Genomic DNA, 17,336 nt, shown 5'->3' on the forward strand with positions numbered 1-17,336 from the left:
AAAACCAAATGTCATTTCTTAATGAGGACAGTGACTCTACCATATAATTTCTTGGTATTACAATTAGAGCATGTTGTGAGTTATCTTATTTACCCTTGAAATGAATTTTAGTTCACCAAAGAAATAAACAAACTGCAAATTAAATCAAGAAAGAGGGAAAAAAACAGGCTTAGACAAATATATATATTAAAATAACAAAAAATATAAAACAGGCTTAGGGTAGAATAAGAAAATTTGCATACCTGTTAACTTGATATGTCCTATTTCATCAAGCAAAATGCTGTAAATCAAAATTCACATTCAAAAACGTGGGATAAAATATTTTTACATAAAACATTTACATAAAAATCATCATAAAAGAGGTCAATATCTATTTGATATACTGGAAAATTTTGAAATGACTAATTTAAAATCAATGGGTATCTTATGAAGATTACTTTTTAAAGTAAGTTTCATATAACTGTATAATTCACGTATATTTTCATATAATCTTTTAAGTAAAAGACTTAATGGAGAAAAAAGTAGTTATAGAAATACTGGTAACAGGGATACATAAAGAGAATATAGCTTTACTTTTCTGGCTTCAGGTCTCTATATACAATTCCTAATCGGTGCAGATGATCCAAAGCAAGGGCCAGTTCTGCAAGGTAGAATTTCACATCTTCCTCTGTAAACAGAACCTAGAATAAAATAATAATTTACCATTTTGTTTTTTTAATGTTGTATTTATTTAAATTTTCTTCTTTAAAAACCAGTAAACAGACAAATCTAGGCAAACAAGAAAATAAAAGAAGTATATAGATGGAACTAAACTATTTAAGAATCCTACTCAGACTTCCCTGGTGGCACAGTGGTTAAGAACCCGCCTGCCAATGCAGGGGAAACAGGTTGGAACCCTGGTCAGGGAAGATCCTACATGCCATGGAGCAACTAAGCCAGTGTGCCACAACCACTGTGCCTGCGCTCTAAAGCCCGCAAGCCACAACTACTGAGCCCATGTGCAGCAGCTACTGAAGCCCACGTGCCTGAAGCCCGCGTGCCTAAAGCCCGTGCTCTGCAACAAGAGAAGCCACCATAATGAGAAGTCTGTGCACCGCAGTGAAGAGTAGCCCTCGCTCGCTGCAACTATGAGAAAGCCCGCATGCAGCAACGAAGACCCAACGCAGCCAAAAAATAAAAGTAAATTAATTAATTAAAATAAATAAATAAATAAATAATATACTGAAAACTTAAAAAAAATCCTTCTCTTCAACATTAACCATTTTAATGTAGATATTCCTAAAACATATTATGTAGCTTGTATATCTTTTTACCCTGAATGTACTGCACAGGATTTACCTTTTTAAAAATAACTTAATGTCATAATTCGGTTATTATATTTAGTACACTACTATATAGGGATGCTCTCAGGATCTTTGCAGTATATTAGATATTTTGTTTTAGCATTGGTAATTCCACTATTTCTACTATTTTCTCTTTCACTGTCTACTATCACTTCTCAGGAATTTTGTTTTCAGCAGCTCTACTAACCTAAAAGCTTCAATTATACCAACATAAGTTGTCGAATTAGTAACTCATATTAAACACGGTTCTAAACCCAATCTCTGGCCTAAGGGGTAGCTCCAGGACTCTTCTGCTAGTAGAATACATGAACTTAAAGGCACTGAATTCCTCAATCTTTTTCTGCCTGGGAACACAGGTGCTATGATGAAGTGAAAAGTGCACTGGACTTGGAATTAGAATTAGCAGTGTAATGTTTGACATTTCACTTAGCCCTCAGGGCTTCAGTTTCCAAATCTGTAAAATAAGGATAATAGTATCTGCTACATCTACTTAACAAGGTTGTTTTAAGAGTCAGCTTAGTTTATGTGGGAAAAAAAAAAAAAACCTTTGTAAATTGTAAAATCCTATGTGTGTAACCATGAGGAATTATTGTTATAGGTTTATGTCTATATTCATTCAAAAGTAAGTGTTAATTTACACACAAAATTGGGCATTACTCAACCATTAGATGTAATTGTTAAGATTTATCAAGGGCTTCCAATTGGCAAAACAAATAACTTGTCTAGAAATTGGTTATTTTCATTAAAGAAATATCTAGATTATTAGGAAACCTCAAAATTTTAATGAAATATCATAAAATCTTAAAACTGGCTTACCCACTTAGAATTATGGCCACTGAATTATATTATGCAGACTCAGGTACTAGTAAAATTTCTGAGAATGAGCAATGAAAGATAAATTTTGATATTACATCCACTTTTTAAAATGATCTATAGAAAAACAACGATTGTTCATTATCTAAGTTTCAGAAGAATTCATTTGAATATTATAATGGTAAAAGTATAAGAACATCATTTTCACTTGGCATTTTATTAAGAAGAAAAACAGATGTTACCTATTTCACTTCTGAGGAAGGCTAATCAAAACGTTCATGGAAACTTAACACAAAAGAAAACCCTAAACAAAAATCTTTCAAACGCTAAAAGAAGAAAACTGCTTAATTTACAGTTTATGACAAGCATATTAACTTGTCATGAAATTGTCTCTGGGGAAGATGGCGGAAGAGTAAAACGCGGAGATCACCTTCCTCCCCACAGATACATCAGAAATTCATCTACACTTGGAACAGCTCCTACAGAACACCTACTGAACGCTGACAGAAGACCTCAGAACCCCCAAAAGGCAAGAAACTCCCCACATACCTGGGTAGGGCAAAAGAAAAAAAGAATAAACAGAGACAATAGGATAGGGACGGGACCTGCACCAGTGGGAGGGAGCCGTGAAGGAGGGAAGGTTTCTACACACTACAAGCCCCTTCGCGGGCGGAGACTGCAGGTGGCGGAGGGGGAAGCCTCGTTGTAGCGGAGGAGAGCACAGCAACAGGGGTGTGGAGGGCAAAGCGGAGAGATTCCGGCACAGAGGATCGGTGCCCTCAGGCACACACCAGCCCGAGAGGCTTGTCTGCTCGGCTGCCGGGGGCGGGCGGGGCTGGGAGCTGAGGCTCGGGTATCGGCTTTCAGTCGGAGCGCAGGGAGAGGACTGGGGCTGGCGGCAGGAAGAGAGCCTGAAGGGGTTAGTGCACCACGGCTAGCCCAGAGGGAGTCCGGGGAAAGGGTCTGGAGCTGCTGAAGAGGCAAGAGACTTTTTTCCCTTTTGTTTCCTGGTGCGCGAGGAGAGGGAATTAAGAGGGCTGCTTGGGGAAGCGCCGGAGACAGGCGCGAGCCGCGGGTAAGGCGCGGACCTCGAAGACGGGCGTGGGCCGCCGCCGCCGCCACCGCAGCCGCCCACCGCCGCTGCCGCCGCCGCGGGGCCTGTGTGCGAGCGCGGGTCACTGTCCACCCCGCCACTGCCGGGGTCCCGAGACCCGGGGACGGCTTTCCCGGGAAAACGCACGGAGCGCCACGGGCTGCTGCAACGTCACGCCGGCCTCTGCCGCCGCAGGCCCGCCCCACACTGCGCGCCCCTCCCTCCCCTCTGCCTGAGTGAGCCAGAGCCCCCGAATCAGAGGCTCCTTTAAACCCGTCCTGTCTGAGCAAAGAACGGACCCCCTCCGGCGACCTACGCGCAGAGGCGGGGCCAGGTCCAAGGCTGAGACCCGGGAGCAGTGAGAGCAGAGCAGATACAGGGAAATCTCTCTGTGCAGCCTCGGAGGCAGCGGATTAAAGCTCCACGGTCCATTTGATGTGCCCTGCGTCTGTGGAGTGCATGAATGGACAGCGAATCATCCCAAATTGAGGAAGTGGACTTTGAGGACAAGATTTAAGACTTTCCCCCCTTTTCCTCTTTTGACAACAAATTATTCCAAATTAAGGAGGTGGACTTAGAGAGCAAGATTTTTGATTTTTCCCCCTGCTCTCTTTTTGTGAATGTGTATGTGTAATCTTCTGTGTAAGATTCTCTCTGTATAGCTTTGCTTCCACCATATGTCCCAGGGTTCTATCGGTCCGTTTTTTTTCAATAATTACTTTCTAATTTTAATAACGCTACTATATTTCATACTTTATTCTATTTTACTTTACCTGCTCTTTCTTTTTTTCCTACCTTCCCTTCCTCCCTCCCTCCTTCCGCTGCTCCTTTCCTTCTTTCTTTTTCTTTCCTCCCTCCCTCCCTCCCACTCTTCTTCTTTCCACTTTCTTTTTCTTTCCTTCCTCCCTCCCTCCTGTCTTTCTTTCTTTCTTTCCTTCCTCCCTCCCTCCCTCCCTTCTTCCATTCACTCTTCCTTTTGCTTTCATTCCTCCCTCCCTCCCTCCTTTCTTTCCTTCTTTCTTCCATCCTTCCTCCCTCCCTCCCTCCTTTCTTTCTTCCTTCCTTCCTTCCTTCCTTTCTTCCCTTCTTCCTTTCTTTCCCTCTCTCTTTCTTTCTTCTACTAATTCTTTCTTTCTACTTTTTCTCCCTGTTATTCTGAGCCGGGTGGATGAAAGGCTCTTGGTGCTGCAGCCAGGAGCCAGTGCTGTGCCTCGAAAGTGGGAGAGCCAACATCAGGACACAGGTCCACAAGAGACCACCCAGGTCCACATAATATCAAGCAGCGAAAATCTCCCAGAGATCTCCATCCCAACACCAGCACCCAGTTTCAGTCAACGACCAGCAAGCTACAGTGCTGGTCACCCTATGCCAAGCAGCTAGCAAGGCAGGAACACAACACCACCCATTAGCAGAGAGGCTACCTAAAAACATAATAAGGCCATAGGCACCCCAAAACACACCACCAGATGTGGACCTGTCCACCAGAAAGACAAGATCGAGCCTCAACCACCAGAACACAGGCATTAGTCCCCCCCACCAGGAAGCCTACACAACCTACTGAAACAACCTTAGCCACTGGGGTCAGACACCAAAAACAACGGGAACTACGAATCTGCAGCCTGCAAAAAGGAGACCCCAAACACAGTAAGATAAGCAAAATGAGAAGACAGAAAAACACACAGCAGGTGAAGGAGCAAGATAAAAACCTACCAGACCTAACAAATGAAGAGGTAATAGGCAGTCTACCTGAAAAAGAATTCAGAATAATGATAGTAAAGCTGATCCAAGATTCTATTTCCGAGATCCATAATCTTGGTAATAGAATAGACAAAATGCAAGAAACAGTTAACAAGGACCTAGAAGAACTAAAGATGAATCAAGCATTGATTAAAAACACAATAAATGAAATGAAAAATACTCTAGATGGGATCAATAGCAGAATAACTGAGGCAGAAGAACGGATAAGTGAGGTGGAAGATAAAATAGTGGAAATAACTGATGCATAGCAAGATAAAGAAAAAAGAATGAAAAGAACAGAGGACAGTCTCAGAGACCTCTGGGACAACATTAAACGCACCAACATTCGAATTATAGGGGTTCCAGAAGAAGAAGAGAAAAAGAAAGGGATTGAGAAAATATTTGAAGAGATTATAGTTGAAAACTTCCCCAATATTGGAAAGGAAATAGTTAATCAAGTCCAGGAGGCACAGAGAGTCCCATACAGAATAAATCCAAGGAGAAATACACGAAGACACATATTAATCAAACTGTCAAAAATTAAACACAAAGAAATCATATTAAAAGCAGCAAGGGAAAAACAACAAATAACACACAAGGAAATCCCCATCAGGTTAACAGCTGATCTCTCAGCAGAAACTCTACAAGCCAGAAGGGAGTGGCAGGACATAATTAAAGTGATGAAGGAGAGAAACCTGCAACCAAGATTACTCTACCCAGCAAGGATCTCATTCAGATTTGATGGAGAAATTAAAACATTTACAGACAAGCAAAAGCTGAGAGAGTTCAGCACCACCAAACCAGCTTTACAACGAATGCTAAAGGAACTTCTCTAGGCAAGAAACACAACAGAAGGAATATACCTATAATAACGAACCCAAAGCAATTAAGGAAATGGGAATAGGAACATACATATCAATAATTACCTTAAATGTAAATGGACTAAATGCTCCCGCCAAAAGACACAGAGTGGCTGAATGGATACAAAAACAAGACCCATATATATGCTGTCTACAAGAGACCCACTTCAGACCTAGAGACACATACAGACTGAAAGTAAGGGGATGGAAAAAGATATTCCATGCAAATGGAAATCAAAAGAAAGCTGGAGTAGCAATTCTTATATCAGACAAAATAGACTTTAAAATAAAGACTATTAGAAGAGACAAAGAAGGACACTACATAACGATAAAGGGATCGATCCAAGAAGAAGATATAACAATTGTAAATATTTATGCACCCAACATAGGAGCACCTCAATACATAAGGCAAATACTAACAGCCATAAAAGGGGAAATCGACAGTAACACAATCATAGTAGGGGATTTTAACACCCCACTTTCACCAATGGACAGATCATCCAAAATGAAAATAAATAAGGAAACACAAGCTTTAAATGATACATTAAACAAGATGGACTTAGTTGATATTTATAGGACATTCCATCCAAAAACAACAGAATACACATTTTTCTCAAGTGTTCATGGAACATTCTCCAGGATAGATCATATCTTGGGTCACAAATCAAGCCTTGGTAAATTTAAGAAAATTGAAATTGTATCAAGTATCTTTTCCGACCACAATGCTATGAGACTAGACATCAATTACAGGAAAAGATCTGTAAAAAATACAAACACATGGAGGCTAAACAATACACTACTCAATAACGAAGTGATCACTGAAGAAATCAAAGAGGAAATTAAAAGATACCTAGAAACAAATGACAATGGAGACACGACGACCCAAAACCTTTGGGATGCAGCAAAAGCAGTTCTAAGGGGGAAGTTTAGAGCAACACAATCCCACCTTAAGAAACATGAAACATTTCGAGTAAACAACCTGACCCTGCACCTAAAGCAATTAGAGAAAGAAGAACAAAAAACCCCCAAAGCTAGCAGAAGGAAAGAAATCATAAAGATCAGATCAGAAATAAATGAAAAAGAAATGAAGGAAACGATAGCAAAGATCAACCAAACTAAAAGCTGGTTCTTTGAGAAGATAAACAAAATTGACAAACCATTAGCCAGACTCATCAAGAAAAGAAGGGAGAAGACTCAAATCAATAGAATTAGAAATGAAAAAGGAGAAGTAACAACTGACACTGCAGAAATACAAAAGATCATGAGAGATTACTACAAGCAACTCTATGCCAATAAAATGGACAACCTGGAAGAAATGGACAAATGCTTAGAAATGTACAACCTGCCAAGACTGACTCAGGAAGAAATAGAAAATATGAACAGACTAATCACAAGCACTGAAATTGAAACTGTGATTAAAAATCTTCCATCAAACAAAAGCCCAGGACCAGATGGCTTCACAGGCGAATTCTATCAAACATTTAGAGAAGAGCTAACACCCATCCTTCTCAAACTCTTCCAAACAATATCAGAGGAAGGAACACTCCCAAACTCAGTCTACGAGGCCACCATCACCTTGATACCAAAACCAGGCAAGGATGTCACAAAGAAAGAAAACTACAGGCCAATATCACTGATGAACATAGATGCAAAAATCCTCAACAAAATACTAGCAAACAGAATCCAACAGCACATTAAAAGGATCATACACCATGATCAGGTGGCGTTTATTCCAGGAATGCAAGGATTCTTCAATATACGCAAATCAATCAATGTGATACACCATATTAACAAGTTGAAGGAGAAAAACCATATGATCATCTCAATAGATACAGAGAAAGCTTTCGACAAAATTCAACACCCATTTATGATAAAAACCCTGCAGAAAGTAGGCATAGAGGGATCTTTCCTCAACATAATAAAGGCCATATATGACAAACCCACAGCCAACATTGTCCTCAATGGTGAAAAACTGAAACCATTTCCGCTAAGATCAGGAACAAGACAAGGCTGCCCACTCTCACCACTCTTATTCAACCTAGTTTTGGAAGATTTAGCCACAGCAATCAGAGAAGAAAAGGAAATAAAAGGAATCCAAATTGGAAAAGAAGAAGTAAAGCTGTCACTGTTTGCAGATGACATGATACTATACATAGAGAATCCTAAAGATGCTACCAGAAAACTACTAGAGCTAATCAATGAATTTAGTAAAGTAGCAGGATACAAAATTAATGTACAGAAATCTCTGGCATTCCTGTACACTAATGATGAAAAATCTGAAAATGAAATCAAGAAAACACTCCCATTCACCATTGCAACAAAAAGAACTAAATATCTAGGAATAAACCTACCTAAGGAGACAAAAGACCTGTATGCAGAAAATTATAAGACACTGATGAAAGAAATTAAAGATGATACAAAGAGATGGAGAGATATACCATGCTCCTGGATTGGAAGAATCAAAATTGTGAAAATGACTCTACTACCCAAAGCAATCTACAGATTCAATGCAATCCCTATCAAACTACCACTGGCATTTTTCACAGAACTAGAACAAAAAAATTCAAAATTTGTTTGGAAAAACAAAAGACCCCGAATAGCCAAAGCAATCTTGAGAACGAAAAACAGAGCTGGAGGAATCAGGCTCCCTGACTTCAGACTATACTACAAAGCTACAGTAATTAAGACAGTGTGGTACTGGCATAAAAACAGAAAGATAGATCAGTGGATCAGGATAGAAAGCCCAGAGATAAACCCACGCACATATGGCCAACTTATCTTTGATAAAGGAGGCAGGAATGTACAGTGGAGAAAGGAGAGCCTCTTCTATAAGTGGTGCTGGGAAAACTGGACAGGGACCTGTAAAAGTTTGAGATTAGATCATTCCCTAACACCATACACAAAAATAAGCTCAAAATGGATTAAAGACTTAAATGTAAGGCCAGAATCTATCAAACTCTTAGAGGAAAACAGAGGTAGAACACTGTATGACATAAATCACAGCAAGATCCTTTTGGACCCACCTCCTAGAGAAATGGAAATAAAAACAAAGATAAACAAATGGGACCTAATGAAACTTCAAAGCTTTTGCACAGCAAAGGAAACCATAAACAAGACCAAAAGACAACCCTCAGAATGGGAGAAAATATTTGCAAATGAAGCAACTGACAAAGGATTAATCTCCAAAATTTATAAACAGCTCATGCAGCTCAATAGCAAAAAAACAAACAACCCAGTCCAAAAATGGGCAGAAGACTTAAATAGGCATTTCTCCAAAGAAGATATACAGACTGCCAACAAACACATGAAAGAATGCTCAACATCCTTAATCATTAGAGAAATGCAAATCAAAACTACAATGAGATATCATCTCACACCAGTCAGAATGGCCATCATCAAGAAATCTAGAAACACTAAATTCTGGAGAGGGTGTGGAGAAAAGGGAACACTCTTGCACTGCTGGTGGGAATGTGAATTGGTACAGCCACTATGGAGAACAGTATGGAGGTTCCTTAAACAACTAAAAATAGAACTACCATATGACCCAGCAATCCCACTACTAGGCATATACCCTGAGAAAACCATAATTCAAAAAGAGACATGTACCAAAATGTTTATTGCAGCTCTATTCACAATAGCCCGGAGCTGGAAACAACCTAAGTGTCCATCATCGGATGAATGGATAAAGAAGATGTGGCACATATATACAATGGAATATTACTCAGCCATAAAAAGAAACGAAACTGAGCTATTTGTAACAAGGTGGATAGACCTAGAGTCTGTCATACAGAGTGAAGTAAGTCAGAAAGAGAAAGACAAATACCGTATGCTAACACATATATATGGAATTAAAAAAAAATGTCATGAAGAACCTAGGGATAAAACGGGAATAAAGACACAGACCTACTTGAGAATGGACTTGAGGATATGGGGAGGGGGAAGGGTAAGCTGTGACAAAGCGAAAGAGAGGCATGGACATATATACACTACCAAACGTAAGGTAGATAGATAGTGGGAAGCAGCCGCAGAGCACAGGGAGATCAGCTCGGTGCTTTGTGACCACCTGGAGGGGTGGGATGGGGAGGGTGGGAGGGAGGGAGATGCATGAGGGAAGGGATGTGGGAACAGATGTATATGTATGACTGATTCACTTTGTTATAAAGCAGAAACTAATAAAAAATAAAAAAAATAAAAAAAACAAGAAAAGATTGTCTCTGAGGAAAGCTTCATGATGGACACAAATAAGAAACTTATTAAGTAACTCTCACGTGCCAGCCACTTTTCATTATGTTATTACAATCTTCTAAACAACCCTATGAGGTAGGTATTATCACCACCTTACATATGGAGACTCAGAGTGATAAAGTAACTTGCCTAGAAAAACACAGTAAGAAGCAGGCAGGATTTGAACTCAGAAAGAATTATCCCTAAGAACTACCTCTTCCCCAGAAGCCACTTCTGCCATATGTTATGTTACAACTTTTTAAGTTTCAGGTTCACTACCATTAATGCTTTTCTATTCATTAATTATCCTGAGTCTCCCCCTAAATAAAAATCATCTAAAACCCCAGCACCGTGAGGTAAGGACTGCTAGTCTTTCTGTCTGCTCTTCAAGTCGTTCACGTATGTATGTATGAAGGTGTGTGTTTTAACATATTTGAGATCACACTACATAAACTATTTTGTGGCCTCCTTTTCCCCCACTTAATATTATATTATAGGCATTCGTCTATATCTTTAACTTATTAATAAAGAGTTGTCAATAGCTGTACAATCTCAACATACTAATTTACTATAATTTATCTAATGTTCATTTAGGTTATTTCCAGTTTTTCACTATTATAAATAACTCTGTAATATGCATATATATTTTTAATATTTATGGTTATTTCCCTAAAATGGATTTCTGAGAAATAAGAAAGCAAATACTAGGCAGTCAAGGAGAATAAATAGTCCAAGACTCTCGACATACGGAACAAAATTATTTGTCAAAGGGTTACAATAACTTACACTCCCATCAGCAGCTTATGAAAGCATTTGTCTTACCACATCCATGATAGCATTGAGTATACCCTTTTAAAATATATTTTCTAATTTGATATACAAAACTGTAATAAATTGTTCTGATTCTTAGGCTATATAATTTTCCATGTCTAGTGGACTTTCTATTTTTTTAGTGAATTATCAGCAATGTTTTTTCCTATCTTCCATTATTTACTTACTGTTTTTTCAATTGGTACAGGCCCTTTAATTATTAAAAATGTCAGTCCTCCATCATATTACTTGTAAATATTTTCCCCACTTTGTGCTGGTTTTTGATGTTCAGTAATTCTTAATTTTATGTAGTCAAATTTATATATAATTTCTGTATGATTTTATTTCATTACTTTAATGATTTAGGAGACCCCCATTCAATAGTCAACTACACATTCAGTTGCATTTTCTTTTAGGATGAGAGGTTTTCAAGATTTAGTTCTTTAATGTAAGTAAGATTTATCTTTGTATGAGTTAGTGGTAACAATTTAAAATGTTTTTTTTTTTCTTTCTGAAATTTCTAACCAATTTCTCACATATGGTTTACTGAACAATCAATCTCTTTGCCATTAACTTGTGATTCTTCCTCTATTATAATAATATATGGTAAGTCATATATACCAGAATATTCCTGGACTATACAGTATGTTTCTAATCTTGTGTTGAGACTGTGATGGTTTGCTTATAGCAGTAGCTTTATAAAGTTTTAAACAAGAGGTAGGGCAAGGAAATGGTGATCTTTATTTTCAAAATGTCTTAGTTCTTTTCACTTATTTACTTTTCCAAGCACGCTGATAAAATCATCTGTCAATTTCAAACAAGAATTCCTATTGGGACTTTGTTTGAGATTTTGTTAAGTCTACAAATTAATTCTGGAAGAACTGGAAGCTTTATAATTCTCAGCCATTCATCTCATTGTATTTTCTTGACATTAGCAAAATATGGTATGATCTAAGAGGTGTGTGTGTGTGTGTGTGTGTTTGTGAGGAGAGAAATTTGGGGAGGTGCCATTCCCTTTAAAATATATATGACATACATTATAAATTTCTTTAACAAATACAAAAATGTATTTTTAAAAGTCTTTTTCTAAGGCATAAAGAGTAAGTTCTCATTTTTGATGATATAGCAGTTTTTTGTACATACACATGAAGTATAACCAATAAAAACTTATTAATAAGCTGTCTATAGAAGTAACCATTAAATCATTTCTTAGCAGCCTGTTCAATGAATATATGAATTTATTGTCTTTTGGGAAATGCATTTAAAATGCTTGTTCTTACCTAATATTCCAGACTTAGGAATCAAAACTTACTGACTGCATCTCTGTGCTAGTATGGGTTTAGATAGTCCCACATCGAGAATGGAGGTCTGAAGAGTTTAAAAGAAAATTAGAAATGACTACAAGTAAGAATTTCTCAAACATATTCTTCACACTTCTACAATCTAACACAAGAAATCATGAATACTTGTTATACTATTGTCCCTCTGTGTCTTGGAAACAGCTTTTAATAAGGTCCTTTAAAGACACTCTGGGAAGGGGGTCCTAGACAGACCCTATCACATACTGAACTCTGTTCTAGAGTAAAGAATATACCAAGGTCACAGTCTATGTTCATGCATGGAATGTTCTATACTGGAGGTAGACAGGTAGAGGTAGACAGGGAGACAGGTCTTAGCCACTTAAGCACTAGCTAGCATCCCAGAATCACAATGCTCCTTTCTCACAGCAAGTTCTAGAATTCTGAGAATCAAGAGTAGTTTTCCCATATTTTAATTCTGGAAGTGAAATGTTGAACCACTATCACCCAATTAAAATTCTACTCCCAGACTACTGCTTCAAGACAAAATGAGGTAGACAAAGACAGGATTTAGTTTCCCATCTGAAACAACTAAAACACAGGACAAAATATATGAAATGACACTTTTCAAGACACTGGACATCAGGCAAAAAAGGACAGTGAATATTGAGAGATGGAAACAGCCCTACAACTGTCCTAGCTCACTACCTGGAAAGAGTTCTTAAGCACCAATGCAAGGAGGGCAAAGTCAGGCCACAGCCTGGAAGGCTCCTGAGTTGATGAGATGGAGCTGAGAGAGTGGGGAGACCAGAAGGACAGAATTCACAAGATAGAGTACAGAAGGGAGAATTACAGAGAGAGAACTGTAGAGTTATGTAGATGGTCTGTCTCAAGTATTCAGCAGAGAAATGCTCAGCACATGTGAGTGAGGAAACCTGAGCCAGAATAATAACCAATGGAAGTATTAGAGGGACTAATCCATGGAACTCACACAGGGCCAGGAATAGTTCCTATTACCTCCACACAGAAGAGAAAACCTCATAATTCACAGGGCACTGGACAGAGTAATCAGATGCTTCATAGTGGTGTAAAATCATCCCGATTAGACACTGTTCTGGTCCAGTTTAACAATCTGAAATAAACTAGTTCCACACAAATTCCAGAACAAAGTTCAATAATAATTATAGGAATACAAAAATATCCATCACCTAACAAGGTGAATTTCAGGATGTCTGTCATCCAATGAAGAATTCCCAATCATGGATCTAAAGAAACTACTTGAGCCCAGGAAAAGAACAACCCTAAAAAATTTTTTAAAAGGAATTCACAGAACTCACAAAGGACCAGGATAAGTCCTGTACCAAACAGTGAGAGTGAAAAATCTCATAATTGATAGGCTGGTTAGAGTACTAAGAAGGGTCATGTTTCAGTATTGGGAAAAATTAATCCTAAATTCTGTTTTGGTACCACATAACAAAGGTTAAAAGCAAGACTCAACAGGTTAACTGCATCCCAGAACAAAGGTAAATACTACTTATAAGAAAACACAAGTATCTAGAGTACAAGAAAATTAAATTCATAACACCTGCCATCCAATAAAAAATGACCATACAATTATGCTGCCACTGAAGCACAAAAACAACCATAGACAATACCTAAACAAATGGGTGTGGTTGTGTCCCAATAAAACTTAATTTACAAAAAAATCAACAGGTCATATTTGGCCTGTGACTATAGATTCCTGACTCCTGAATTAAAAATTTATACTACAAACGCTAAAGCAACTACTAAAATACACAACAACAAAATGTTATTTTGATAAAAAGCCAACCAAAGGTATAAAAATAAAATCATGAAAAATAATTAATTAAAAATAAGACAGCAGGGCTTCCCTGGTGGCACAGTGTTTGAGAGTCCGCCTGCCGATGCAGGGGACATGGGTTCGTGCCCCAGTCTGGGAAGATCCCACATGCCGCAGAGTGGCTAGGCCCGTGAGCCATGGCCGCTGAGCCTGCATGTCTGGAGCCTGTGCTCTGCAACGGGAGAGGCCACAACAGTGAGGGGTCCGCGTACCACAAAAAAAAAAAAAAAAAAGAAAAAAGAAAAAAAAAGGCAGCAAAAGAGGAATAAAAGAACAAAGAACAGAAGGGACAACAACAAAAAAACATGAATAGAAAGATGGAGATTCAAACCCAACCGTATCAATAGTCAGATTAAATGTAACAAGTCTGACACACCCATTAAAAAGCATAGATTTTCAGACTGTATAAAAAACAAGGACAATTATATGCTGCCTTAAGTACTGCACATTAAATATAAGGACAAATAGATTAAATAAAAATATGGAAGACAATATACTAAACTAACACTATTTTTTTTTAAACCTGGAATGACTGTATTAACATTGATGTAGATTTCAAAGCAAAGAACATTAGCAGGGATAAAATAAGTAATCTCATAATGACAAAGGGTCAATTCACCAAGAGGGAATGATAACCCTAAATGTTTATGCACTTAATAACAGAACTTTGAAATACATGAAGCAAAATCTGACAGAAATTCAAGAAGAAATAGATAAATCCATAATTATAGTAAAAGGTTTCAATCCCTGTCTCTCAAAAAAAATGTTAGAACATGTAGAGAAAAAATTAGGAAGAATATAGTAGACTTAATACCACTATCAACCAAATTAATCTAATCGACATTTACAGAACCTTCTACTACCCAAAAGCAGAATACAAAGTCTTCTCAAGTACACATGGAACATTTACCAAGATATACCATATACTGAAGCATAAAATAATTTAAGTGAATTTAAGAGAATTCAAGTCATACAAAGTGTGCTTTACGACTACAATAAAATTAAATTAGAAATCAATAATAGAAATTTATCTGAAAACTGCCTAAATATTTTTAAATTAATTAGCATACTTCTAAATAACACATGAAACAAAGAAGAAATAAAAGGAAATTAGAAAACACGAACTAAAAGAAAATAAAAACATCACATATCAAAATTAGTGAGATGATGCTAAAGCAGTATTTAGAGGGAAACTTGTAACACTATATGCTTATATTAGAAAAGAAGAAAAAGTCTCAAATCAATAACTTCTGCTTCCATCTTAAAAACCAGAAAAGCTAGTGAAACACAAAATTAAGCAGAGAAAAATGAAGTAATAAAGATTAAAGTGGAAAACAATGAAACAGAAAACAGAAATACAATAGAGAGAATCAGTGAAACCAAAAGCTGGCTGATTCTCTAAGAAGAACAATAAAATTGATAAACCTCTAGCAAGGCTAAGTGAGATGAAAAAAGAAGACACAAAATACCAACATCAGGAATGATGATATCAACATTACTAACAATTCTACACCTATAAAAGTCATAAAGGGATATTATGAAAACTTTATGCCAATGAATTTGATAACTGATGAAATGGACAAATTCATTAAAAGACACAAGATACTAAAGCTCATTCAAAAAGAAACATGAACTGAATAGCCCCAAGTATATTAAATTAATTGAATTTATAGTTAAACAATGTACCATTAAAAAAAACACTTCAGGCCCATAGGGCTTCACTAGTGAATACTATCAATCATTTAATGACAATTTAACATTGAACTTTCCAGAAAACTGAAGAGGAGAAAATTCTACCCAACTCATTCTATGAAACCAGAATTGCTGACACCAAAATTAGATATAAACAATAAAGAAAACTACAGTCAAGTATCTCTCATGAAAATAGATGCAAAAATTCTTAACAAACTTTTAGTAAATAACGTCCAATAATATGCAAAAAGGATAATACATCATGACTACATGGGGTTCATCCACAGATGCAAGGCTGCTTCAACATTTGACAATCAATCAATGTAATTCACCATATTAAAAGATTAAAGAAGAAAAAAAACATGATCATCATCTCAATAACTGCAAAAAAAAAGCATTTGACAAAATCTAACATATATTCCTGATAAAAACCCAACAAACTAGTAATAGAAGGGAACTTTCTCAACCTGATAAAGAACATGCAAAAATACCTATACTTAACTTTGTAATTTATGGTGAAAATATGCTTCCCCCCCTAAAATCAGAAATAAGGCAAGAATCTCTGCTCTTACCAATACTTTTCAACACTGATCTGGAGGATCAAGCCAGTGTAACAAAGACAAACAAATGATGTCCATAATGGAAAAGAAGAAGTAAAACTCCTTATGTGCAGATTACCAATAGAAAGTTCTATTTGCAGTCTACCAAAATGTTGCTAGATAAAATCAGTAAGTTTAATTATACTGTGGGATACAAAGTCCAATATACAAAAATAGTAATCATATTTCCATCCAAATTGAAAATAAAATTAAGAAAGTAATTCCAGTTACAGTGACATTTTTTAAAAATAAAATACTTAGAGATAAATCTGACAAAAGACATGCAAGACCTGTACACTGAAAATGACAAGACATTGCTGAGACAAATTACAGAAGACTTAAATAAATGGAGAGATACACTATGTTCATGTATTGGAAGACTCAATACTGTGAAAATGTCAATTATCTGCAAATTGAACTACAGATTCAATACAATCCCAATCAAAATCCCAGCGGGCTTTTTTTTGGTAGAAAGTGAAAAGCTGATTTTTAAATTGATATGGAAATGCAAAGGACCTAGAAGAGGCAAAACAACTTTGAAAAAGAAGAGCAAAGCTCAAGGATTTGCACTACCTGACTTTAAGACATATTATAAAAGTACAGTAATCAAGAAAGTGTTGTATTGACATAAAGACAGACAAACAGATCAATGGAACAGAACAGTGTCTACAAATAGATCTTCACATATATGGTCAATTGATTTTCAACAAAAAATGCAAGGTAACTGAGTGGAGAAAGCACAGTATTCTCCAATGATGATGCTAAAACAATGAGATATCTATACATGAACAAAAGGACTTCAACACATATTTATCACCATATATGAAAATGAACTCAAAATTGATTATAAACATAAATGTAAAACCAAAAACTACAAAACTTCTAGAAAACATAAGAGAAAATCTTTGTGGATTAGGCGAATATTCCTTATCAGGACACCAAACAACACAATTCATAAAGGGAAAAAAAAAATATAAATCAGACTTCATCAAAATTAAGAACTTCT

The 17,336-nt window shown here is 37.0% G+C and overlaps 1 protein-coding gene across 3 annotated transcripts in view; it reads right to left on the reverse strand.

Moving 5' to 3' along the window:
* Window positions 1–17,336, reverse strand: part of RPS6KA6 (ribosomal protein S6 kinase A6) — a gene marked incomplete at both ends in the record, with an annotated part of 175,961 nt that overhangs the window by 67,921 nt on the left and 90,704 nt on the right. For all 3 annotated transcript variants that reach the window (XM_082610162.1, XM_082610160.1, XM_082610161.1), the window contains 2 exons: window positions 243–280; window positions 574–680. In XM_082610162.1, the coding sequence (XP_082466288.1) occupies window positions 243–280; window positions 574–680 (145 nt within the window). The remainder of the gene's footprint in view (window positions 1–242; window positions 281–573; window positions 681–17,336) is intronic.

Source organism: Mesoplodon mirus, assembly GCF_964341445.2.
Source record: "Mesoplodon mirus genome assembly, chromosome: X".
Classification (NCBI taxonomy): domain Eukaryota; kingdom Metazoa; phylum Chordata; class Mammalia; order Artiodactyla; family Ziphiidae; genus Mesoplodon; species Mesoplodon mirus.